The sequence below is a fragment of the Vulpes vulpes genome, chromosome 13 (genome assembly GCF_048418805.1).
Source record: "Vulpes vulpes isolate BD-2025 chromosome 13, VulVul3, whole genome shotgun sequence".
Lineage (NCBI taxonomy): Eukaryota > Metazoa > Chordata > Mammalia > Carnivora > Canidae > Vulpes > Vulpes vulpes.
The window spans coordinates 1,421,618-1,448,946 of record NC_132792.1 but is presented as its reverse complement, the minus strand read 5'-3'; the positions used below and the strand labels follow the sequence as shown (position 1 = coordinate 1,448,946).

At 53.3% G+C, this 27,329-nt stretch overlaps 1 protein-coding gene across 6 annotated transcripts in view; it reads right to left on the bottom strand.

Annotated features, from left to right (window-relative positions):
• Nucleotides 1–27,329, bottom strand: part of SLC45A4 (solute carrier family 45 member 4) — an 80,675-nt gene that overhangs the window by 20,906 nt on the left and 32,440 nt on the right. For 4 of the 6 annotated variants that reach the window (XM_072733812.1, XM_072733815.1, XM_072733813.1 and 1 more), the window contains exon 2: nt 18,809–19,519. In XM_072733812.1, the coding sequence (XP_072589913.1) occupies nt 18,809–19,061 (253 nt within the window). In that variant the 5' untranslated portion in view covers nt 19,062–19,519. Of the gene's footprint in view, nt 1–18,808; nt 19,520–22,522; nt 22,622–27,329 lie in introns of all 6 variants that reach the window. The other 2 variants (XR_011996486.1, XM_072733811.1) reach the window with 1 other exon arrangement.

Genomic DNA, 27,329 nt, shown 5'->3' with positions numbered 1-27,329 from the left:
GATATGTTTGTATTCTCAGACAAGACTCCACGATAACGCTCGACTCGTGAGAACCAGCCCTCTGGGAAGTGCCCTCTGAGAAACCCAAGTCAGCGCGCCCCGTGGGGCCCCTGCGGAGGCTCGGGTAGGGGCCGCGGGCTCAAGAGCACAGGCCCCACGGAGGAAAGGGGGCCCCGCACACGGAGGGTCTACACTGGGCCGCACAGAATGTTCTAGAACCCCAGAGCCCTGGGAAGGGAGCAGCAAGTGGCGTTTTCAGGTGACGAGGAACAGGACGCGCGTGTGTACACACAGGCCCTTCCCGGGACCCAGACGCCCCCCGCCAGCCGGGCCTGCTCTCAGAAGCGACCCTGCACCCCGGCGGCGCTCCCGTGTACCCTCCATCCCAGTGTTAGAGTGGGCTCAGACACCCAGGAGCTGCAGCCCCAGCCTGGGTGGGCCGTGGGGGCCATGGGTCCCCCGAGGTCAGGGACAGAGGGGAAAGCTGTCAGCTGGATTGTTCCATGCTCTCTGCCGGTGGATCATGAAGAAGTTTCCCAAGAGGTTCTTGGGGGCTCCCTGCGCCACGTCACAGGGGAGCAGTTTAGAAATGGTGTCCTTCAAGCTTACTGAGGGCCCCACTCGATTCTGGTGGATTCCAAGTGGTCTTTCTTCTGGTAAAACACGCACCCCCAGGCCCACACTGGCCCCAGAGCAGGGCTGTCTCCAGCGCATGATGTGCACAGACAGCCCCCAGCAGCCCCCACCTGGGGCGCCCGATGCCTCTGCAGGGGCTGCCGGTCCTATGTGAACCGAGGAGGAGACGCAGCAGCCCGGCTGGATGCACTTGGCAGGACGCTGCACCTCTGCAAAGCCAGGGGTGCGAACCTCCCACTGCCCTGGCGCCCAGCTGCTGCGGGCTCCTTCCTTCCGGGAAGCGTCTTGGGAGCACGGCCCGCAGCCAGCTGGAGCACCAGCTGCTCTCACCCCAACTACTAGCACAACCACCCACCCCACAGCTCCAAAATACATACTGCAACAAGCGTCTTCATGACGGCATAGCCGCGATACCTTAGTTGTACAAGAAATCACGAGATGCTCAGCCTAAGATTCCAGAAGCTTCCTGGAGTGCACAAAATGCATGGCCAATCCTGCAGCCAAGCCTCAGCTCCTGGGTCAGGACGTGTGCAAGTTGCTGCCACCTTTCACAGCTTCGTGGCTTCCAGATGCCAACAGCACCCACCAAGAGGACCAGGCCCAGATGGAGGATAACGATTCTTCAAATTCAACATGTGCAGAAACCATATCCTGATCTGCTGCTCCAAATCAAGATCCCTTCGAGGGTCCCCTAACTCAGAGAAAGGGCCACCATCCACCCAGTGATGCTGGTGGAAGCCACCCCAGTGGCCCCAGAGCCCAGCAGTGTAGGCCCCTCCTCCCCAACCACTCCTGGGGCCCTCTTCTTCCCAGAGCCTCCAACTCCTCTGGGCCTTCCCACAGCTTCCAATGGCACCACTTTGCAGGCAGGATTTTCTCTCTGAGTACAACGCTTCCCAACGGTCCTCCGCTTCCCCGGGCCTCCCCACCACCCATCAGCCTGCAGCCTCCTAAAACCCTCAGTGAGTAGAGATTCTGGACTCAGAAGCCCCCACAGCTCCCAACACCTGACCTAGGGGGTCCTACCCTACCCACTGGGACACAGGGACGGGGGGAGGCCTCTGCAGATTCCACTAGAAGACACGAGCCTCCCTCCCTGTGTCGCTGGGGCTGCCATGCCATCAAGCTTTCTGTGGGCAGGGAGTTTAAAACGGTGGGAGGCCAACCCGAGAGCTCAAGGACATGCTCAGAAGCAAGTTCTCCGGGAGCCCACCTGCTCCCAGCCAACGGGGCACGAGAAAGGCGGCTCGCTGGCCTCTGCACAGTGCCGAGCGTATGCCGTCTGGCTCCGTCGTGGGGGAGAAGCACAACCCTCGGTCTCTGGGCCAGGAAGCTCCCGTGTGCTGCGGCCACTCAGAAAACACGGGCCCGGAGAGCACCCTGCCCTCATCGGGAAGGTGCACAGCCCGGCGCTCAGGCCCCCGGAGACACAGGCACCGGCTGGCGGGGCCCATGCTCCCACAGGACCTCGAGTCACGGACCGACACGGCTCAGCACAACTCCCAGAGACCATCCCGACGACGAAGAGAGGCCGGCCAGTGAAGGACAAAGTGCAGCTCAAAGGAGGTGGACAAACCCCACAAAGGCCACCGCGAGCATCCCACTGAGGGCACACACAGCCATTACAGGTGTGCTCACAGGTGTGCTCACAGGTGCGCACACCAGGCTTGAGGCCCGGATCGTGGCTGATGAGCCCTGTGCGGCCCTCGCCACCTGGCCCCGACCCCTACTCCCTGACCTCCCGCAGCCTCAGGTCTGCTGGGCCCAGCCTGCTTTGAAGTCAAGGACCAAAGGAAACTGCATCCCACACAGGGCAGCCTGGCCCAGGACCTTCGGGAGACGCCAAGGTGGCAGGTGAGGCCTGGGGCCAGCGTGCAAGGCAGGCCCTGATGCGAAGGCCTCCCCGTTGTGACATTGCCTTCTGCATCCCACGGAGCCCAGCCTCCCCACAAGCACCTGCCGTTCACCATGAAAGGCTTCTAGAAGTAGTCGGGGAACCTGCCCGCTCTACCTGGCCCCTTGGTCCCGATCAGACCAATGGCTTGCCTCCAGAAAATGCCCCTCCACGTGGCCATGACTAGGACCCGAGTGACTGCCCTGACACTGACAGAGCACCTCTGTGCTGCCCCAGGAGAGCTGGCACTCCTTGGCCCACACACCACACCGGGCTCCGCTCAGGTGCTCCTCCCAGCAGCCGTAGGACTCGCTGTTTGAGTGTGTCCCCTCCTCTAAGTGCCGGCCTCCCTGAGGACAGGAGGGCTCATGTTGCCTTGCCTCCCAGGAAGGGGAAGCTCTTGGGCCGACACAGGGGACCTGCACACTCCGGCTCCTCACACTCTGACCTCTGGAGGTGAAGACCGGGCTCGGCCCAGGGTCCCACCCCACACCTGTCAACAGCAACGACCCCCTCTGACCTCCTCTGCTCAGACACCTCTCCCCTCTTGGCGCAGGAGAATGGGTAAGACACAGCAGATGCACAGGAGCCCCATGTAAAACCCTGGGTGTCGGGGCGCCCCGGTGGCTCAGTCGGTTACACGTCTGCCTTCAGCTCAGGTCATGCCCCCGGGGTCCTGGGATGGAGCCCCGCCTTGGGCTCCCTGCTCAGTGGGAGTCCGCTGCTCCCACTCCCCCTGCTCGTGCTCTCTGTCAAGTAAATAAATAAGACCTTTAACAACAACAATTTTTGAAAAAAATAAACAAAGATCCTGAGTGTGAAGTCAGAGTGGTGCAGAGAACAGCCCCTCAAAGCCACAACGCAGCTGTGCCTACACAGCCCGCAAAGCCGGCTTGGCTGTGGTTCAAGTCGGCCCTGCTGTCATCATCTAGCAGAGGTGAGAATACGGGGCCGCCCGCAGGAGGCCCCAGGCGGCAGGGGCTCGGGTGAGAACGAGGACGGGGAAGGGCTCTGAGCTCAGGCCTCCCCGGGGACGGGCGGAAGAGGAAGTGTGTGGAGCACAACATGAAATTGCTGCTGCTGGTGAACACAATCACCATCAACACAGGCAGCGACTCTCCTTAGACAAGCTTTTAAGACAGCAAGAGGGATCCCTCGGTGGCTCAGCGGTTTAGCACCTGCCTTTGGCCCGGGCCGTGACCCTGGAGACCCAGGACCGGATCAAGTCCCACACTGGGCTCCCTGCATGGAACCTGCTTCTCCCTCTGCGCCCCCCCACCTGTCTCTCATGAATAAATACTTTAAAAAAAAAATCTTTAGGGATGCCTGGGTGGCTCAGTGGTTGGGCATCTGCCTTTGGCTCAGGGCATGATCCCGGGATCCAGGATCAAGTCCCACATCAAGGGATCCCTGGGTGGCGCAGCGGTTTGGCGCCTGCCTTTGGCCCAGGGCGCGATCCTGGAGACCCAGGATCGAATCCCACGTCGGGCTCCTGGTGCATGGAGCCTGCTTCTCCCTCTGCCTGTGTCTCTGCCTCTCTCTCTCTCTCTCTCTCTCTCTCTGTGACTATCATTAAAAAAAAAAAAAAAGTCCCACATCAAGCTCCCTGCATGGAGCCTGCTTCTCCCTTTGCCTGTGTCTCTGCTTCTCTGTGTGTCTCTCATGAATGAATAAATAAAATTAAAAATAAATAAAATTTTAAAAAATAAATAAAAATTTTAAAATCTTAAAAAAAATAAAATAAAATAAAAGACCGCAAGATGTAAGCAGGTGACAGTCCAAAAGGAACTTAGAGGAAAACAGCTTCATGTTTTGTCACCACAGTTTTGAAGACCGATCTGGGAAGTCTGGAAACTACTGCAATACGCTGCTTACTATCAAGGCTTCTAAAAACCCGTTGCTGTACCAATGCTCATATGCTCAATATGAAAAAAGGTTTCTCTGTGTCCACGTTTCTCTCTGAATCACCTCCTTAGAGCGGCATGTAATGCCCCTTGTGATCCATCCCTCCTACCAGAGGCCGGATCTCCACTCACACCACTGTGGTGAGCTCCTGCCCTCTGCCACTGGCCAAGCCGCACCATACCCTACACCTCTCCCGGCTACATCACAGCCTAGAATGCGCTGACTCACCGTTGCCTCACTTTGGACATCTACTTACTCTTTGCAACAGGAAGCCCATTGTGCCCTCCTCCACACAGCCTCCTGACTTCCCGTCATGCCCTCCCCGCACCCAGGTGGGGAGCCTTGTCTGCTGTTCCCATGCTCGCCTGCCTGCAACAGCAGCCAGCAGCTAGTACCTAACTGTCCTCGTAATCTTGCTTCTCCAGACCATCAATCACAACCTTCAGCCGGGCCCTGGCTGGGGCACGCCCTCGGGCCAGCTCCTGGAACAGATAAGCCCCCGCGGGCCTTCCCTGATGAAGATGAAGAATCGCTAGATCCCTGGTTCAAAGGCTCCCGCACTCCCAGACTCCCCACCCATGACCTCACCCAGCCAACTGTCCTGGTCACATGTCGCGTCTCCACCTGAACTCTGGCGCCATGCCCAGCACCTAGCAGGTAGGTGCTCCCTCAGTGCCTGATGGAAGAATAACAGGCCTCATAATTCCTTGGGAAAAAGGACTACAGCTGACAGGTCATTGTTTTTAAAATACAATGATCTGAAACACAAGGAAATCCAGACTTCCCAGTCCAAACAAAACAGTCTCACACAAACTTTTTCAATTATTTTGCTCAAAATTCAGGAGATTATGACCACCTCTCCTGCCTTAACGTGCGCCTGTCCTCCTGGCATGCTGCTTGTCCTCCAGAGCCCATTTTGCGGTGTTCTGAGGGCACCGTGAGGGTCCCCTGACCCCGGTGGGCTTTCCTCTCGGGACTCCAGGCAAGGACACCAGGCCCGCGGGCCGTGGAAGCCTCTCCTGCCGGACGAGGGCGGGCAGTCTGCTGTGTCCAGGCCTGGGCCACGTGGCACCCCTCGGGCTTCCTTAGTCTCGAGTCAGCAGGAAATCCAATGTTTAGGTGGATAGTCTGTGGAGCCCGTCCTTTTTTTTTTTTTTTTCACATTTTGAAAATTGTGGCAAAATATACATAAGCTAAAATTGGCCACTTTAACCATTTTTAAGTGTACATTTTGGTGACATTCACGTTGCTGCACAGTCGTCACCAAGATCCACCCAGGATACTTTCCTCTGGCAAAGCTCAAGCTGTCCCCAATAAACACTCATCCCTGTCCTCCCCGGCGCCCACCACTCCACTTTGGGTCTCTAGGAACTTGACTCCTCTGGGTCGCTCAAAGTGGAATCATACAGGATTTGTCATTTTGCACCTGGATTGTCTGAGACTAGTGTGTTGGAGGGTCCGTCCGATTTCGGGCACCGACCACGCCCCTGCTCCTCAGGACCTCCAGCCTGGAGGCCAAGCCCCACGACCCACCCTACCCCTCATGGGGGGTACACCTGCCTCTACACCCTATGGAGCCGCTACAGTAGGGGGAAGGCACTGAGTCCAGCGTTCCCGCCCTGGGGATAGCATCAGCTACTGAACAATCGTGCCCCACATTCCAGCTGGATGCAGCCTGAGCACACCTCCCCCAAACCAGGCCTGAGGCTAGATGCTGGGTGCACACGCAGGATGCAATAGTCAAGGGGTTCCAGGGAACATGGATGACCCGCCCCTGCCCCAGGGCCTTGCAGACAAGCGACCGACCAACGATCAGCCAAGAGCTGAGCCAAGTGGCAGGAAGGACGGGTGGGGTCCTGGGGTCCCACCCAAGAGAGCCTGATAAAATTCCCCAAGACTTGTACAGCCTCAGTTTCCACTGATCTGGGAAGAACTGTTAGATAATGAGCCTCAACGGCCTGCAGGAGACAGCCACGCCCGGCCTGATGTTCAGCTGCCAGAGAAAAAAAAAACAGGAGAATGGAATGCAGAATTAAAAATCCAAAAACTCCCAGACAACGTCCCCTCTGTTCAAGGAAGGGTCCCACACACTGCCCGGGGCTTCCTGGCCACTGTGATGCTGAGGGTCCTCATGCTGCCTGAGGGCCGGGCCTGGAGGACATCCCTGCAGCTAGGGGAGCAGGTGCGCAGTCAGGTGTGAGCTGCGACATCTGTCTCCTGCTCTGGGCTCTGAGCCCCAGGCACAGCTCCCACCTCTGCCACCTGCCCGTTTGCCAGGCATTCAGGGACCACGGCCACGGCCTTCCTGAGATCCGGCTTCCTCAGGCTAACAGGGCCACCTGATTCTTTGAAATAGCCCTTACATGACACCACTCCCTTCCTGTCCCAGTCCGTGTGCACATTCTGCAAACTCGGGTAGCCATGCCTCAGCAGAAGCAACAGTCCAGGCCAGCACCAAGGCACCAGAGGCGACTCATGTCGTGTCCCTGGGTTCAAGCATCTGGGTCAATTTCTGTAGGGGCTGTTTCAGCACCACAGATGCTGCGACAGAGGTGCCATGGGGCCTGCGTCGACCCGGGCAGGTGTGTCTCAGGAATGCCGCCTGCACTGAGGAAACAGGGTAGCCAGCTGCTGGGTCTGCTTTTTCAAAACAAGAAAACCAACCAAGTGTTATCTGCAGAAGGCCCGGGGAACGCCAGTAACTTCAGACAAAATACAAAGGTTTCTCTGGACCCTTTAGACTGTGTCATACGTAAGGGGACTCCAAGAAAGGCTGCAAGAGCGTGTGAATTGCAGAAAGTACAGTTAACATAATCTGCTACCTCCCAGGCAAGAGGAGTTACAGTAACACCGTACTTGCTGCCCAGCTTCCAACACACCTGCTGGAAGCTCCAAGTTACATGCATCTTGCAGGAAAAACAGTAACTTGACCACACAACAGGCCACCATGTCAACACCACCCACACTCTCTCAGGCACACGCAGAGTCACCAGATGCATTTCCACTAACGGAGAGTCAGCTGCAGGAGCAGGTAGTGGCTGCAGGCCCGCCCTCCCGAGGGTCCTGAGCCCACACAATTCACCGCCAGGCCGCCCGCGGGGTGCAGTCCCACTGCTGCCCCTGCCAGAGCCGCCTGCAAACGTCACCCCTCCACCAACAATCCAGGCAGCACAGCCAGGTGACAAGCACTTCAGGCCCTTTGTCCTCTAAGGCAGGCTGCCCAAGGGTAGGCTCTTCCCGCAGAAGGCACAGGTGAGTGAGCTTCCGGTAACAACGTATCAGCCCAGAAATCCTGGTTCACGCTGAGCTGCGATGGATGAGGAAAAGTCTGGGGTTTTCTTAATAGACCTGCACGGAATGCACACAAGCTTGGCCCTGCATCCTGGATGAAGCAGTCAGACAAGCTGAAATCTAATCTTCCCCATGAATTAGGAGCTTGTAAAGATAACCCAGTTCTGGAATGCCTGGGTGGCTCAGTGGCTGAGCATCTGCCTTTGGCTCAGGTCGTGATCCTGGAGTCCCGGGATCAAGTCCCACTTCGGGCTCCCTGCCTGTGTCTCTGCCACTTTCTCTCTTTTTCATGAATAAATAAAATCTTAAAAAAAAAAAAAAAGACAACCCAGTTCTAATCCATTAAACTGGGAGACCTCAACAAAACAGCCTCTTTTCTTTAATATGGCTTTCCTTCTCTTTCTCCCTGGAGGATATACGTGGGACCAAGGGGGGACAGGGGAACGCACAGACTTTTCCCAAGCAAAGGGTGCTGGATGGGGAATAGGCCCAGGAGAGGGGGCAGGTGTTTGCCCAGCCCTTCAAGAGTGACCATATTACTTCTGCTTGATCCTCACCATCGCCAGATCCACCAGGCGCACAGACCCACGCACACAGCCCTGACAGGCAGCTCACCTCCAGGGCTGGGCGGCCCCTCCTCTGCCCTCAGACCACTGAGGTGGGTGCTCCCAGGAAGCATCTTCTTTGGAAAGGGCTGAAGCAGCCTTGGCACTACTACCAAAAAAAAAAAAAAAAAAAAAACTGGAACCTGGACCTGGAGTTGCCGCCTACATCTCCTTGACTTGAATCTTCGAGCCTGGGGCCTAAGAATGCAGTTTTCAAAGTCTCCTCCAAAAGCTGACCTGTTCAGTAAGTGGGATGGGGATCTGGTGCTTAAGAAACGCGGCCCCTCAGACAGGTGAGGAAGGGATGGCAGGGACTCTGAAGCCACAGGGCCCAGGCCACAGGGGACAGGCTACAAGCGTGCAGTTGGGACCAGCCCGCAGGCACCAGAGACGCCAGGACAAACAGGCTTTTTGCTTTGACCTGAAATCGGGATCCTTATCTGCTTGGGACGCTTGGCAGGAGCTGATGGGGACAGTGACAAGTCACAGAGGCACTTGTCTTGGGTCTTCCCCCCTGTAGAAGTCTCTAGAAGGAGATCCAAGAAACTGGCTGCCTCTAAGGATGGATGAATCTGTAAATTGTGGGCAGGAGAGGGATAGCAATCTCACCGTTTGAATGATCAGAACTTTTGAATTCTGACCTTGGTGGAAATGCTACCAATGAAGAAAACTCTTAAATTTAAAGCCAGCGTCCCCTGTGAGTGAGGAGGGCAGACGGTGGGCGTGTGCTCTGGGCTAAGCTGGGCCTGCTCCAAGGACACTGCTCAGGGGCTGCTGGCTGGCATCTTCCATGGAGAACTGGTGTCCCTTCTGTGCCAACGTCCTGACCCTCCACTGCCAGCCAGAGCCGCAGGAAGGAAGGAGCGGGCGGGCCCCGCCACCTCCCCCACCTCCTGGGCCTGGCAAATTCGGCAGCATTCTTACCAAAGGAATGACACTTGTTTCTAGTCTAAAGGCTCCTTTCAAAAAAACAGGTGGTCACTTGGGATCAAGGCGCCTGACAACAGGTCCTACCTGGCCAGGTAAAGCAGGGACGACAGCTTTCCTGTGGCAGAGCTTCCCGTGGGGAGGATGGCCAGGGGTGCTGTGGCGCTCCTTACGCTTACTGGGCATCAGGGAGCACATGCTTCACTCGAGTGCCCCCCCCACACACACACACAGCTTAGACTGGATTTAAACTGGCACTTCCCCCAAATTTTTCTTTCACCTCTTAAAGAACAACTTTCACAAGGCAACACCGACAGATCCCGCAGAGCAAGAGCCCAAGCGGACAGCAACGTGCGGCTCCAGAGTCGGAGAAGAAAGGGGACATGAGACTCCATCCTTGCCAGAGTGACGTGAAGACAGATGGGCTCCGTCATCCCCAAAGCATGGAAACACCAGTCCTGCCAAGTCTCCCTGTCGTCACATGTGCACTTGGCTGAGGGTCACGGGAGACAGCGTGCAACCCAATGTAAGACTCCCCAAGACCCCGGTTTACTGTGAGAGGAAAACCAGCCCACGTGGCTAAGAACCACAAGCAGGAGGACAACCAAATACCTGGGCCCAAATCCTTGGGGCCCAGCTCAAGCGACAAACAGAAGTTAAGGACTAAAACAAAGTACATACTGGAGTTATTATTATCTTTCTGATTTCTCCAACCTAGGCCTGCAATGGGCCGGCCCCGCTGACCTCCCCATGCACCACGAGGGGGCTGCTAGTGGTCAGGGGATTTCCACACTGCGTGCCTACAAAGCTCGTCCACATAAGAAAAGGCTGCGTAGGGCACCTGGGGTGCGGTCGGGTCAGCGCCCGACTCTTGGTTTCAGCTCAGGTCATGATCTCGGGGTCATGAGATCAGGCCCTGTGTGGGGCTCCCAACTCAGTGGGAAGTCTGCTTGGATATTCTCTCCCTGCCCCCCCCCCACGCCCCTTCTCCACTCATATGCTCGCTCAAATAAATAAATAATCTGAGAAGAAGTGTGTGTGTGGCAGGGTGAGTTGCAACCATAGTTGTGGGACCAACCATCAAGAACAGAGCACCTCACTCTACCATACCAGGAGCCGGGAAGAGAACGTGAGATTCTCATAAAAATAAAAGTTAGCTGGTTGGTCACCTGCTGGAGATCCTTGGTGTGGTGTCAGATGTCCCAGGTGCCCTGTCACCTGGCCTGCTATGGGGCCACCCATCTGCTGACCCATGAAGTCAAACTCAGCTCACAAGATGGTCAGGAAGGCTGGTGACACCGCCTTCCCCTGGAATCTGTGTGGCCTGGCCACTGCCATCCCAGAGTTGTGCGGACACAGATCCATGCCTAGAAGGGGGCTTTCAACCTAAATCCAGGTCCCCACTGTCATTGCTTAACGTACCCTAAAAATGGCCACAGAGTTAGAGTGTATAGAGCGGGCTGCCTAGGTCCCAGACCAGGCGATGGGAACCTCTCCCGAGAGAGGACACTAGTCCTTGCCGGACAGTCTCCTGAAGCACCTCCCATCGGCCAAGCACAGCTGGCTGGCTGGCTTGCAGAAGCTGTATAGATTCTACTGGAACACTAGGAAATAACTGTCTCAATCTAACAGAAAGTACTTTTTTTTTTTAAAGCCACTACTTGGGCAGCCTGGGTGGCTCAGCAGTTTAGCACTGCCTTGAGCCCAGGGCGCGATCCTGGAGACCCGGGATCAAGTCCCACGTCAGGTTCCCTTGCATGGAGCCTGCTTCTCCCTCTGTGTCTCTGCCTCTCTCTAATGAATAAATATTTTTAAAAATTAAAAAATAAAGCCACTACTCTTCAGTATGCCACAAAATTATGCCAATCCTGAGAGACCCAGGAAGGTTAAGGCAGGGTGCCCGAGACGGGGAGATGGGGCACATCGGGGCAGCCGCTGGCCGCTGAGGCATGCTCTGGTGGCCCCTGGATGGGGCACAGCTCCCCAGAGATGGCCGAAGCTCAGCTTGCTCCTTAGCGTCTCTGCCAAGACCACACGGTAGTTCACCCCTCATCGCGGTGTGTCACCTCCCTGAGAGGACTCCAGGGCTCTCCCTATCTACCAAGCCGGACTTCTGCACGGCGGACACAGCCATCATGGAAGAGACGAGCTGTGTCCATGCTATTAGGGACCCCAGGGAAACTTATGGCAGTTATCGGGGTCATTATTCCCCTGGGGCCTTGCACACTCAGTCCACCCTCAGCACAGCCACCCTTGCCCCATCTGTCCTCCCTGCTGAGAGGCTGTGGGATGGGGAACATTAGGTCTTCCTTCCCTGTCCAGAGACAGCCCTCCAACACCTGCGATGCCAGAGAGAGAGAGGGAGGGCCAGGCTCAGTTTAGAGACCAGGGCAAAGGGGAGACACGACACCAGAAGCTGCCATCGCAGGCCACCTCTTGGCTGTGCGTGGCACACAGCCCAGCAGCCACAGTAAAGAGAAAGGAAGAGCCCCTGTGGTAATGGATGGCTTTAGGACCACACACCAGGCAAGACTGTGGCAAAACCCACTGCTCCACCTGCCAGGACGACCAAACGGCTCAGCCCCGAGGGTATGTACCCAAAAGTGTTGCTGGACACGTCCCACATTTTAACGATGTCCATCTCCCTCCCTAGCAGGCCGACTGGGCTACTGGAGACTTTCAGTCCCTTCTCCATCCTAGCGAGCTCCCGACTGAAGGGGGCATACCCAGGACATCCTAGGGCCACCAGGAAGCTCCATTTGGGGTAACACAGGTGCTAACTGTAGTATTTAAATCTTAAAGGCCTCTTCCCCAGGGAGTCCTGTGATTTCACCTGTGCAACACACACACAGGGGGCCAGGCCTCGGGCTTAGACAGGAGCAGGTGGACATGGCAGGCATGTGAGCCACGTCAGCTTCCCCTCTTCACCAAACACAAGGTGAGAGTCTCCTTGGACACCAGGTCCAACTGTGAGTGAGAACCTGCCCCGATGGGAATCACGATGACAGGGATGGGGGCGGGGTGACCTGTGGGGACAAGCAATGGAGCGACACTCCTAGGAGCATCCTGGTTGTGGAGGAGACGTGATCGGGCTGCCCGCAGTGAGTCTGAGGATAGCCTGGCGTCTCCTGCAGATATGAACTCTAAGCAGCTGATCTACAAGCCTGGCCCAGACACATCTACACTGCCTCCCACTTCACAAGTGAGTATGACACGTCCGGGAGTGGTCCGGCATGATGGCATCACCCGGCAGGTGGAGCTGGAGGTTGAGGGGGCTCAGGATGGAGGGTGTGGACAGGACAACAGCAGGCCGAGGTTAGGGCCTCAGACATGCAGGCTTGGCTCCCTGTGCTTCATCCCCATCAGCTGTATTCAGAGAGAAAGAGGTGCTGGTACCCAGAGATACACATAAGGCTACAGAGATGCAGAACAGCAGTGTAGGCTTCTCCAACAGCCAACACTTGGTTGGGAGGCTGGCCCTGCCCCCCAACTCCCCCACCCAACACCACAAAGGTCAGGAAATCTGTGCCCCATGAACTAAAACCATCATTAGCACCAAAGTTGGCCCACATGAAGCACAAGAGCAACCAGGTGGTCATGTCCCCACGCCAAGGCCTAGAGCTAGCTTCCCTGAGCCCCTCACTTCTTGCCTTCCTGGGGGCTGGCACAGGCAGTAGCCTCTGAATTCTGGAGCATCCAGTCTCTGCACAGCTGAGGCACCAAAGGTACCCCAGACAGACAACTCAGAGGACACTGGGCTGCAAGGCCCAAACCCTTGTGTAATGCAGGATGGTATTTTATGGAGGAACGGCACAACCCCAGAGCACTTTCAAGGAGCTCCAGGGAGGCCAGCTGGGAGGAGGGACCTGAGAACCAGCCTTAGACCAGGTAAGCTAACCCGGCTGTTCGGGATGCCCACCAACAGCCAGGAGTGGAGGGCCCTTCTTGTGCATAGCAGCTCGGTCTGTGGGCCGGGTCAACAGCCACTGAGCCCCAGGATGGCCACAAGACAAGGGACAGCGAACAGCAGGGACTTCTTCCCTGGGGGCCACCGCTGCTCCTGGGCCACATGCCAGGCTGTGTCTTCAGTTAGGCCATCACTGCACACGTTCTAAGGATGGGAGATGACACACCGATGAGCACAGGCATGCTCAAAACAGGACAACACTGCTTTAATAGCTTCGGAGAGCACATTCTCAATTAGCTACCTACTCCTGGATGAAAAATGACTTTCTAGGACACCTGGGTGGCTCAGAATTGAGCGTGTGCCTTTGGCTCAAGCCTTGATTCCGGGGTCCCGGGGTGCAGTCCTGCATTGGGCTCCTCACGGGAAACCTGTTTCTCCCTCTGCCTGGGTCTCTGCCTCTCCCTATCTCTCATGAATAAATAAAATCTTACAAAAAAAAGAAAAAAGAAAAAGAAAAATGACTTTCTTCCTAATCTCTGTGATAGCAGAGCTTGAACTAACTTACTTTTTTCATAGCTTTCAGTTTACTGAATTTCAAGGGGGTTTTCGTTGGAGAAAAATCAACCTTATGAAAGATCTCTATCATTGATATCTTCAAACACAACTTAAAACATAAACTTTTATGCTGAGCATTTACATACCTTCTAACATGAGAAGTATTTTAGGCAGTGGGAAAAATACCAAATGTTCTAGGGGAACCTAGCTGCATCAGGCGGTGAAGCGCCTGACTCCTGATCTTATGGTTCTGAGTTCCATCCCCACAATGATGTATAAATTACTTAAAAATTAAATCTTAAAAAAAAAAAAAAAAGAAAGAAAAAGAAAAATACTAAATGCTCTAACTGAAAGTAGTGGACTAGTGCAGTCAGAAACTCTACCCCACAGAGCACATGCATTAGTTATCTACTGGCATGTAACAAATCACGTGCCATATAGTGGCTTAGAACATTTACTGTCTTACAGTTTCTGTGGGGCAGGAACCTGGGCGGGGCTTGGCTGGGTGGTCTGGCTCAGGGTCTCTCCCAGAGCTCCAGTTGTTTCATGGCTTCAGAGGGTGGGCAGGGGAGATCTGGAGCCATGCTCACCCACTTGATTGACGCAAGGATTCTGTTTCTTGTAGGTTCGTAGACAGTGAGCCTCACTGGCTCTTGGCTGGAGGCTCCCTCAGTTCCTGGCCACATAAATCTCCCCAAGAACACAGCATGATTCATCAAAGTATAGAAGCCAACAGGGCAAGAGAGTCAGTCTTCTGACCAGAGAGAAACCACATTCTTTTATAATCTAGTCACAAAGGTGACATCCATTCATTATTGCCATAGTCTATTTGTTAAAAGAAAATACTCAAGAGGAGGAGATTACACGGGGCCAAGAAAACCAGATGGCAGGGGTCCCTGGGGGCCATCTCAGAGGCTGCTGACCACAGCAGGTAACCCAGGGCTCTGGATCCCATTTACTCTCCTCCAGACCTCTCTATGCAATGGTAATTTTATCATAAATAAGGTCATTTCTAATAAATGACTTCTTAGAAATGATTTTATTGGGATGGAGAACTTCAAAAACCAATGTTCTAAGCTTGACCTGAAGAAACCAGAAAAATAAATTAAAAACCAAAGTAGGCAGAAGAAAAAAAGAGCATAAACCATTAAAAAAAGAAATGGACAAACAACAGAGAAATTAAATAAAGCTAACTTTCTGAAAAGATAAATAAAATTGATACATCTTTAACCAAAGTAACCAAGAACTGAAGAGAATACAAATTACAAATTACCATTATCAGACAGAAAAGAACATCACTACAGACCTTACAGACATTAAGAGCTACCAACTAGTAAGTGGCCAACTTTTCTATGGTCACTAACGCAATATAAAAATGCTTTTAGGGATGCCTGGGTGACTCAGTGGTTGAGCGTCTGCCTTCGGCCCAGGGTGTGATCCCAGGGTCCTGGGATCGAGTCCCACTTCGGGATCCCTGCATGAAGCCTGCTTCTCCCTCTGCCTGCGTGTCTCTGCCTCTCTGTCTCTCAAGAATATATAAAATCTCACAAACAATAAAACAAAATAAAAACAAAATTTATATGGAAATGTGATAGATCCACAAAAGCCAAAACAAGGGCTCCCAGGGCTCAGCAGAGAGTCTGCTTGGATTTTTCACTCTCCCTCTGCCCCTTCCCTCGTGCATAAAAGGAGCTGTCTCAAATAAATAAATAAATCTTAAAACACACACACACACACACACACACACACACACACACACACACACACACGAGAAACCAGACTCTGGCAGAACATCTGCAAATACCTGCCTGAAAAAGGACTTTCACCAAGAATATATAAAGAACTCTTGCAACACAATGAGACAACTCAACTAAAGTAACAGCCAAGCGTTTTAACACACGGACTTCACCTAACAAGATAAACGAATACCCCAATAAGCCCATCAAAACTCCTTTAACATCAGTGTTCATTTGGGAAACTCAAATGCTATCTGGGAGCTGTAGAAAACAGGACCCCTGCACCTGCTGGAGGGACCGGTCTCTTCCCACACAAGCAAACCTGCGCCCGCCATTCAACCCAGCGATCCCACGCCAAGGCCTGCACGGGAGATGAAATGCACGTCCATCCAAAGACTTGCAGGCAGATGCTCAGAGCAGCTTTATTTATAATCGCCTCTAAATGGAAACAACCCAAAACCCATCAGCTGATGAGGGGATAGGACGGTGTGTCCATTCAGGGGACAAAGTACTGATTGGTGTGGAAGAGAAACGAATCAATCACAAGGGCGTTATGCTAACTGAAACACAGCGGAGCGCACACCCCGATTCCATTTATATGGGACTCCAAAAAGGGCACAACTGACCGAGGCAGGCTGGTGGTGGCTGGGGGGCCCTGCATGGGAGGGGTCACTAGGGGGTGACAAGAACACACCCGGCCTCACCTGTGCCAGGAACACATGCAGTCACTGCAGACCCGAATCAGGTGGACTGAAGGAAGAACCTGCCGGTCTGGTCTCAGTATCGGCTTCAGTAACTACTGATACACAAAACTCACTGATCAACACCGTGCCTCTGACTCTGCTGAGAAAAGTCAGACTCCACTCAGAGGAAATTTTAGTCACTATGTCACCCCTGAGTGTGAAGCCCAACCCTGGGAAACAAACTGGCCTTCGGCTGCTGGACCCGGCGCCAGGCCACACGAGCGCAGCTCTCCTGAAGAACCACTCCTCTAGGAGTACACTCCGCTCCCCCCAGTCGGGGGGCAACACCCTCCCCTAGTCCGCAGTCAGCACTTCCGGAGGTGCCCATGCAGCACGCACACACACGACTTCCCAAAGCTACAGTGAACACACAGCACATGCCTTCGTGTTCTATAGTAGAACATAGGCTACGTGCTTGTGATCCCAGATTACCCGAAACTGATACGAGTCTCACGTAGTATATTAAACACTCACACCCAAACAATGAAATGTGCTGAGTTGTATAGAAGTTGAGACTCCCAACCTATAAAGTGACACATTCCAAGGAGTCTTTAGTGCCAGGGTTTTAAGCCAAAACACACATAACCCACCATGACGAAAATTTGGGAATAACAGCTCCCAAATCTGTACTTCTAGAACAACTTATTTCTCAGTAACCAGAGCTCCTGAACTCTACATTTGTCATCCTAACCACAAAGTGGTCTAGAAACTGGCTAATAGCACCCCATTTCTAATTGTAACCACCCCACTTAGTTATGACTGCTTTTGTAATGACCTCAACCGTGGTGCCAAACCCAAGTCCTTATATGTTGAAGGGACAAAATAAATAAACGTCTGGTAAAGTTAACTGCCACCAGACTCCCGAGATCTGGCCACAAAGCCAGGCTTCCAGTTTCTTGAGCTCCCCGAGCCCGATTCCCCGAGTGCCCTCGGCTCGCTCTCCACCAGGTCAGCCCAGAGCCCCCCGCACTGACAGGCCTCCCAAGCAGCCCAGCCTCCCTCGGAGGGTCTGCAGCCCCCCTGCTCCCTCCTGCTCGTCTGGCCGCTGCCCCGCCTCCGCACCAGGGGCAACCTGTGCGAGCAGAGCCGTGACGTCCTGTCCCCCCTCAGTGCCCTGGCATGCGGTGGGCACCCACGGGCCATGAAGAGCGTAACTGCAGAGATGACAAATACAGTGGGTGAAAGAACAAGAGTGACCTATGTGGCTCACGCTCCACCATCCCCAACTCTCCTGAAATGCTCTTAACCTTGTCTGAGGTCTTGTGAATCCTTCTAAGGATGTTTTTAAATATGAAAAATAAAGCGGAGAGAAAAACGTGTGGCATGACAGTAACTCAGTGCAGAGAGCATCAATCAAGGTGCTGAGGAGACGCAGGGGCGCGGGGCCTCCTGTAACTGCCACCGTCGGAAATAAGCCCGAGCTTCAGCAGTACCGCCGGACACCTGCCACCACCAGACACCTGCCACCGCTGAGACGGGAAATGAAGTCTCCTCCCAACGACGGTGACGGTGCGGTTCTGATCCTAATCGAAGGACCCCTGGGCTTCACTAACTGATCCCCAGACAGGGCCTAGTTAGCGTTCACTGCAACAGGAAACATTCCTAAAACAACCAAAATAAGCAGAAACAACACACCTGTGGAACCCTCGAACGAAACAGAGTATTTTAAATCGCTCAGCCCCTTACCCAGGGGTAATTTTCCAGCAGCTGGAAAATCAGATTTTCAAACTTCCTTAAACAACAGGGAAAATGAAACATGGACAGAATGCTTAGGGCCGAAGTTGGCACGTCAGTGTGTTCTCACACTGGGCTTCTACCGCTGAGGGTAACTCTGTGCACTCCAGGACTTCTGGACGTGCTCGTCATTCAGCCACCGAAGTCCACACGAAAACTCAGATTTAAGTGCTCAAGAACAAGAACCTGGTAATATAGAACCATGTTATTCAGGGTTTTCTAGGCCAGGCCTCGTTCCAAGCACTCTCCTTGTGCCCGGCCAGGGGGTGGCCTGCAATTACAGACCATCCCCCCCCTTTCTGGGGAAGGAAGCTGAGGGAGAGTCAGGGAGGTTCGCTGGCCTGCCCAGGAGGACATGGCTGGTGACCATGTCCAGGAGGCAGGAACAGGGCAGGAGGACACAGCTGGTAACCGTGTCCAGGAGGCAGGAACAGGGCAGGAGGACACGGCTGGTGACCGTGTCCAGGAGGCAGGAACAGGGCAGGAGGACACGGCTGCTGACCGTGTCCAGGAGGCAGGAACAGGGCAGGAGGACACGGCTGGTGACCATGTCCAGGAAGCAGGAACAGGGCAGGAGGTACTGCACACCGCGATTAGCACATATCAAAGCTGATTACACACACACCAGCGCTCCGTGACCACTCGCCACAGCAGGTGCAACCTCGTCAACATCCAAGGACCACCCGCCTCCCCAGCCCTGCTTCAGAATGAGAGGGAAAAAAATGGCCAGAGTAGGTTGAGGGGAGCAAAGACCAGGTTGCTGGTTCCCAGGGTTCTTGACACTTTCCAGCCGGTGACGAGCTCCGTGTGCTGACGTCCACTCGGGAGTTCACACCACGAACACTGATGCTCAGTGCTAAGGACCGGGCACTTACCAATCTGCAGGAGGATCGGCGTGACCAACGCCGTCTCCATGGCGTAACAGAACTCCCTGCCAAACATCACGGCCCCGTGCATCACCCACAGGCGCACAGGGATCCGGTCTATGGACCCCTCGCTGATGGTCTCATCGTGGGTGTCCGCGCTTCCGGGCTTCTGCAGGTCCGGCAGGGGGACAGGCAACTCCTGAACTTGCATAGATTCCGAGTCGGCGTTTTGCGGGGCCATTCTCATTACCACCAAAAGCATATATGTATATGTGTGCGTGTGTGTGTATGTATATATGCGTATATATATATATATCTATATATATACGTGTGTGTGTGTATATATATTTTCTCTACCTATATAAATAATTACTATCGTGTATCTTTAAGGATAAATTAGAACGCCTTCTCTTTCTGCTTCAGTTGGGTTCCTCCGGCAAGTAACGCTTATATCCCTCTTTGTACAAATAGAGATCTCGCAACTTCTCACAATCGGGTGAGACACGCAGCAAAACAAAAGGATTTTTGGTTGGATGTTAAACATATGGCTTGCTGGTTTACTGTGAATTAGAGTTAAAAATCCATAATTGCCATTCAGTTAATACCAGTTTCATCATTATTATTGAAGAGGTGCTGAAGTTACTTTTCTTGCTACAGAGAGGTGGGAAGGTGACACAAAAAGGAGGTCCACCGTTGCTCCCCATCGAGTGACTGGTTGATCTGCAAAAGAGGAAAACAACCCAGCAGAGTCAGTCGGGGGCGGCCGCCATGTGGCCAACTCCCCCGCCCCCCAGGCTGTCCAGGTGCTCCATGGACGGGTCCTCGGCCACCTGGAGACCCTGACCTCAGACCGCCGCGGCTCTCTGGTGCTTACTCGGGGTCAGCTGTGGACAAAGACACTAATTCCTGGAGATGGCTTCTTGTAGAGAGCTAACCCTGGGGCAGGGGGGTAAAGACAACACCATGGTGGGAAGCCAGAGAGATGTCGGCCAGACAGCTGGAGAGAGCTCAGCTTCTGCTCTTGAGCCGGTGAGAACCAGCAAAGAGCAGAGCTGTCAGCCTCCTGGGAGTAGGGACGGAGAGGCTGGGGAGGCAGGGAGGCTGGACAAAGGAGCAGAGAAGCTGCCTGGGAAGTGGGAAGTGGGAGGATGGGTAGAGCAAGAATGGGGTGACTTGCCACCCTAAAGGGGGTGGGGGAAGGCTGTTGAAATTCCCCCCTAAATCAGCCAAGTACGAGCGTGCGGGCTATCTACAGGGATGGTCTTTGACCTTGGCAGGTTATAACTCTTTCTGATCATCAAATGAAAATCACAGCCCCTCTCCAGGGGAAAGGTACCTGCACCGCAAACTGAATATCCCGTCCAGGGGCTCACAAGCTCCTGACCCACACACAGCATTCCTGGTGGGTGGAACTCCTCAGCCCACATTCCCACTGTCCTGGGCTCTGTGATGCATTCTCTACCCAGAGGCACACATCACAATAAAGCGTCCACTGCCTTGCAACTAACTAGAAATTTCCCTGTAAGAAGGTTTTAGGAAAACGCAAGATAGGACTAAGGATGCAGGTCTGCCCATGCACTCGGCTGGACTCAGGCCTCCAGGCACTGGGGTTCTCCTCAATCTCAAGTGCATTAGACGAGGGGACCCGAAAATCACACAAATGGTGTTCCCATCTTACTTATTCTAAGGTAGGCCTGTGAATTGCAATCTCACCGGATTTTCAACAATTGGTTTAAACAAAAATATTTCTAGTTAATAGTCACTGGACCAAACATGATCTTAATTAGCTCCTTCTCCCTCCTCCACCCAAGGGATGGGCAGCCAAGGGCAGCCTTCCCACGGAGCGCCCCCACAGGGAGCCCCAGCCTCAGGCAAAGCTGGTCCTTCCTTCCCTCACCACGTCACCATTCCAGGGCTCCCTCAGGGCCCCTTCTTGCTGCAACGAGCATCCCTGAGGCCAGCAAGTCTGCATCCAGCCTGCACAGGTGCTTCTCATGTTCCCCAATGTTGCGACACTTCACTGACAATCCCTGTCCTCGAGACTGCTCTCCAACTTTCCAAGTGGCCCCTACCATGTAACATCTCAATTAAAACGTGGGGCTTGGGGGCACCTGGGTGGTTCGGTCAGTTAAGAGTCTGACTCTTGATTTCAGCTCAGGTCATGATCTCAGGGTCATGGGATCAGGCCTAGAATTGGGCTCCACACTGGGTGTGGAGCCTGCTGGAGTTTCTCCCCCTGACCCTCCCCCAGCTCGCTCGCTCTGGCTCTCTCTCAGAACCACAGGACAAAAACAAAACAAAAAACAACCAGGGTTTCTAACCTCAAATCTTTTTAGAAAACATATTATGAAACTACTTGTAACCTACAAAATAAAACAGTATCTGAAAACAAAATCGCTCAGCATTAACAATTACCAACATCTGCACTCTCACTCCATCCCTATGTTCAGAGTGATTCCTGTCCTAAGAAAATAGAAGAGAAGAAAACTGTTTGTCAACCTGTTAAACTACAATATGGGTTCATGATTTTAAATGCTTTCTTCCACCAAATAAGATGGGTCATTTTTATGTGAAGGACGTGTATCCAGACAGGTTTTCAACGCCCATGCTGATGACCAGGGGCTTGGGGGGCAGGAATGACAGTCATTGTTTTCTAAGAATCCTGGTGACCCAGTTATGGGTCACACACAACCCTCGAGCTCTGTCCCAGCGCCCCCGACCCACAGATGCAGCCATCCCAACACCCACGCCTGAAAAACGGCAGGCCCAGGCCAAGGCCATCTCAGCAGCAGCCAGGATCAGGCGGCCGAGCTCGGCACTAAGTACACTGGAGCTGTTCCTAAGGCACTGGTTCTCCACTGGGGGCAATTCTGCACCTCCGAGGACACCAGGCAGCATCTGGACACATTTCTGGTTGTCACTTCCATGGGTGGAGTCCAGGGACGCTGCTAAGTACGGCCCCGTGGTAGAGAATGATCTGGCCGCAAGTATCAACTGTGTTGAAGTCGAAACACTCTGCTTGAAGGTTATTATTAAATAAATGTGAAAAAGTCTTCTCCAGAAATGCTGAAACACTACATTTTACATGATTACGTTTTGAATCCATCAACTGGGCCAGATGTGGCAAATTCCACATCACTGCCTCTTTGTGGAACCAAAACCAGGCGTTGCTCAAAGCGGACAGGAAAATGCAGGTGGGCTCATGCCACCGTCTCCCAGCGCAGGAGGTGGCCTCTGAGCTCCGGTTTGTGGCAGGAAGAAGAAAGGTGCCGGCTATTTCCTCGGGGAGCCCCACAGAGACCCCCAGCTCGCCGCCGCAGCCTCCCACACCGAGTTCAGGTGGGTCCAGTCTGAAGACCCCTCTGCAGCCCAGCCCTCCCCGGAAGATGCGCTGCGGCCGTGCAGTGACCGTACCTGGTAACACGACCCTGGCCCGGGCAGGGAGAAGCTCCCACAGCAGAGGCCACTGCCCATGCTCCCCCGGCCCCACGGTGGGAGCCCGGGGCAGATCGCAGAAAGAGTGAATGAATACATGAATGAATGAATGACAGCCAGCTAACGTGCTGACCAGAATGTACCAGGGGCTGTGTGCGCTGGAAAGCCACCCCCACCCGTGCCAAGCTCTCTCGAAGAGTCACACCCAGGGAAGCTGGGCGGCCGGCTACCGGGGTCAGGCTGCAGGGAAGCCCGCATGAAATGGCATGAGCGTGGCGTGGGGTTTACCTGTCATTCAAGGAGGCTAGGCATTAACACAGCTGGCTTCCCTTCCTCAAGCCGTGCAAACGCAGTGAATAGGTTTTACACAGGCAACGTCACTGTCATCTATATTGATGAAAATGACAAATAGCGTTAGCATCTTCAGTTAGCTCGACTCTAGGCAGCAGTTAGTAAATACAAGTCCACCGACATCTCGCAGCTCTACGGACTCACCCACGTTCGCGTTCTGAAGCCACGGCAGGAACGCCCACAGAGGTCGGCACAAACTCCCAGAGCGGAAGCCGCTTTCCAACCGCTAACTTAGAAACGAGACTGAACTAACAAAACCTACTCCTGTTAGAGGACACGGGTTCCCCAAAGATCGGACTAACCCGGTTTACAGTCAGGCACCTTGAAGACCACACCCAACTGGTCAGCAGCAGCTTACACTGGGTGGAGACCGTTTCCAAACACTATGCAAATCCGGGGGGGGTGGTTTACAAGATTTTTAGGGAATGATAGAAGATACTTTGGGGATCCTCTCTTCCTCTCCCTCTGCCCCTTCTGCTCATGCTCACATGTGCTCTCTCTCAAGTTCAATGATTAAAAAAAAAAAAGCCACAGTCGAGGGGTCCATGGAACCGGGAAGGTGTACCAGCCAACTCATACTGAGAGGTCAGGCTATGCACACAGGCTGTAGGATGGCCAACTCGGCCGTTCACTCCCAGTGAAAAACCTAGTGGGTACCTTTCACGTCTCAGATCCATATTCTCGTGTGTGCTGTCGTGACGTCAGGACGCACTGTTCTCTTTTCACAGTGGCCATCAGATCATGTCAATGGGATTTATTGGTAAGTCCACTCCCAGCACTGAGACTCCTCTTTGTCATACATCAAATTTCCATCAGTACTTGGGTCTGTTTCCCAGCTTCCTATTGTGTCCGGCCAGCATGCCTGTCTGCTCACGCCCAGTAACCCACTGCTCTAAGAACAAAGTGCGCATGAGGTTCTAGACTCTGCTGAGGCCATACCCCCTCACTGCTTCATTCCCTAGCATCTCCCTGTTTATTCTTGCATGTTTGTTTATAAGCATATAAGCTCTAAGAGCTAGACTAGCTCAGGAAAAAAGATATTTTTTGCTGTTTTGTTTTGTTTTTAATTTCACTCATTTGACAGAGAGAGCATGCACATAAGCAGGGGGAGAGAGAAGCAGGCTCCATGCTGAACAGGGAGCCTGACTGGATCCCAGGACCCCAGGATCATGATCTGAGCCAGAGGTAGATGCTCAACCGACTGAGCCACCGAGGCGCGCCTGTCGCTATTCTTACTGTGATTCCATTAATTGTGAGGGTTAGCTGGGGGAGCTGCCATCATAGACTGCGGGGTCACCAATCCGGGAAGGAGGGCTCTCTCTTTGTCCCACACTACCTCAGTGCCTCTCAAGAAATTTCATGCTCCTTTTTACAGGTTTTGCACATTTCTAGTTAAGTTTCTTCCTAACGGTTTTATCTTTTTATTTGTGGCCACTGTAGATGGGATTTTCTCTTCCCTTATATTCCAACTGTTCAGTCAGCCTACAGGCAGGCCAGTGAGCCTTGTTTGTTCATTTGCTCAGCTGTAACTTACACGCAGTGAAAACGTGCCACGTTCAATCGATTCTGACAAATTTATATCGACACAGACCATTTCCAGTACTCTGGCAAGTCCCCGAGTGTCCCTTCCCCTGCAATTAAGGCTAATGATCTTTACATTTTAATTTGGTGATCTAATTCTTTAAGAGCCTGCGAATGGACAAAAAGGCTATCACCGAGTTAACGACAAACCTACCAACCATTACCAAGCTACGGATAATCCCCAGCTTGGGCTAACACAGGATTATGTTCCAAAGTTCACGTGTGCATTGCTTGGAACCTGATCACCGGCTCCTCGGAGACAAGAACCCAGGGTCCCTGCCGGTGTGAATTGAACTCAATCACAGCACTTGTTCTGGAGCGAGGCACAAGGACCCATGTGGCATACGGCTGCACCTGTCCTGGGTACCAAACCTGAGATGGTCTCCCCACACTTGTTCTATTTCTAGGGCCCTTTCCATGGAGACTCCACAAGAAAAGGAAAAGAAAGAAGCTGAGAAGAAAAGGCAGGAGCACAGGGGGCAGGTGCACAGGGCGGCTCTCCCATCAGCCAAGCGCCAGGGTGAGGGTGCATCATCCCCGAGGAAGGCAATCAGACGATGTCAAACCCGGTTTCCACTGTCCACAAAGCTCCTTGTTGCAGGCAGACTGTTTTCTTTGAGGAAGCTATTTTACGTAAACGGTAGAGCATTAACCAAAATAACTAAACCATTACAATAAAACATCTTACGAACATTCTTTTGAAGGACCTAAGTTATGAGGCCACGCTAAACCCTGACAAATACACCGAAACAGCTTCAAGAGAAAAGACTGGTTTGCCCCAAAGCACGGGCAAGGATGTGCTGCAAAGAGCATCCTCTGGAGCTGTTGAAAAACGTGAAGCTTAAGCCGTGACTTATTCCAGCATTATCCAACTGGAAGACCAGAAACACGTTTCGGACAGGTTTTCCCCTAGCAGAGAAAACGCGCTTCCCTCCGCGGGGACTGTCGCCACGTTCAGGGACAAGGACCTGGGTAGGATTTGCAGATGCACTTAGACCAGTGAAACTACCATTGTTCCAATCAACAACTTCCTCTATTGTCCTGTTTCTAATTTAAGGGTAACCGATGCCAGAACATGTGACTTCCTACAATTTGCTCTGTGGAAAGCCGGCTGTTAACGGAATGCCATCAAAAAGTTAACTGCGGAGCAATCTCAGGCCCCGCCAGCTTCGGTTCAACTTTGAGGTTCTATCCATCTCCTGGAAATCGGTCGGAGAGGAGTTAATGCGCGCTTGCGACACGCCTCGAACAGGTCCCAGCTGCCTCCACACCCCCCGACGCACAAAGGCACACATGTGCGCCCTGGCAGCGCCTGGGCACCGGGCACGCAGCGAGTCCGAGACGGTGGCTGCTTCATGTCCACAGCTGTTTGTTTTGTGCACCCATCTAACACCAGGCATCCACACCCTCGAGAAAATCCACTGCAACTACCAACATTCCTCTTGCAACGTCATCAATTATTAACCCCCGACGAGCGTGCCGAATAGCGACGGGCACAGTGCTCTCCATCACCACCAGCAGCACGCCTCCCTCTCACCAGACGACCACGGCCCAGAACGCTACCCGACACACGACACAGAAACCAGGGAAGCCAAACGAAGGCCAGCATCAGCTTTTAAAGCAAGAGTCTAAAAGGACATAAAATCGATCAAGCAAGTTCGAAGTATCCCTGGTAAGAAAGAAGCATTCCAGCGAATCTGCTTGTAAGGTTATTTCCTGAAAAGCATTTAAGAAATCCCACGGACTGGGGATCCCTGGGTGGCGCAGCGGTTTAGCGCCTGCCTTTGGCCCAGGGCGCGATCCTGGAGACCCGGGATCGAATCCCACGTGGGGCTCCCTGCGTGGAGCCTGCTTCTCCCTCTGCCTGTGTCTCTGCCTCTCTCTCTCTCTCTCTCTCTCTCTCTCTCTCTCTCTCCCTGTGTGACTATCATAAATAAATACAAAAAATACAAAAAAAAAAAAAAAAAAAAAAAAAAAAAAAAAGAAATCCCACGGACTTCCAACATAAAATCAATGTTCTATCAAGAGACAGACATGACACAGATTGAGAGAAAATATTTGCAAAAGGCACATCTGCTAAAGGACTGTTCTCCAGAACACACAGCACACGTGACAGTAAGAAAATGAAGACAAGGCACCCAAAGAGACCGCTCAGTAAAGATGCACGACGGCAAGAAATCACGTGGAGAGATGCTCCATGCCACGTGGCATCAGACACCCGTAAACTACAGCTACATCCCACTACACCCCTATGAGGATGGCCAAAGTCAGGGCACAGCCACCAGATGCCGGCGAGGACGTGGAGCAACAGGGCTGCTCGCTCACGGCTCACAGGAGTGCAGGATGGCGCAGCCACTTGGGAAGACAGTGTGGTGGTTTCTCACCATCTAAACACGCTCTTCCCAGGTGGTCCAGCAGTCCTGTTCCCTGGTACTTACCCTAAGGAGGTAACACCTTATCTCCACACAAGAACCTGCATGTGGATGTCTAGTTTTATTATTACTTGCCAAAACCTGGAAGCAACCACGGCGTCCTTCAGCAGGTGGATGTTTAAATCCTCTGTGGTCCGCCCAATGGAATGTTATTTAGTGCTAAGAAGACATGAGCTCTCGAGCCAGGAAAAGACAAGCAAGAACCTTAAGCACATATCATGTCATTAAGTGAAAGAAGCCAATCCCAAAGGGCTGCTCCCTGTAGGATTCCAACCACAGGACATTCTGGAAAAGGCAACACTATAGAGACAGTAAAAAGATGGGGAGTAAAGTGGGGTGGAGTGGAGACGGGGGGGGAGGGCAGAGGGATTTGGGGGCAGTGAAACTACTCTGGAGGGTACCATAATGGGGGACACACGTTGCTACACACCTGTCAAAACCCAGAGTGTCCAAGAGCAGGGGTGAGCCCTAAACCATGGACCCGGGGTGGTGAGGACACATCAGCACAGGTTCACCAGCTCTAACGCACGCCCCACTCTGCTGGGGGAGGTGGATAATGGGGGAGGCTGGCTGTGCAGGAGGATGAGGGTATGCAGAACACCATCCTCTATGCTCACTTGGCGGTAAATAGTTTACGAATAAAAAGTAAGTGTCCTTTCCATTAAAAAACAAAACAAAACACTCAATCAAAAATATCTGACAAGAAAGGGTTCCAGAGGTGGTCATCCCGA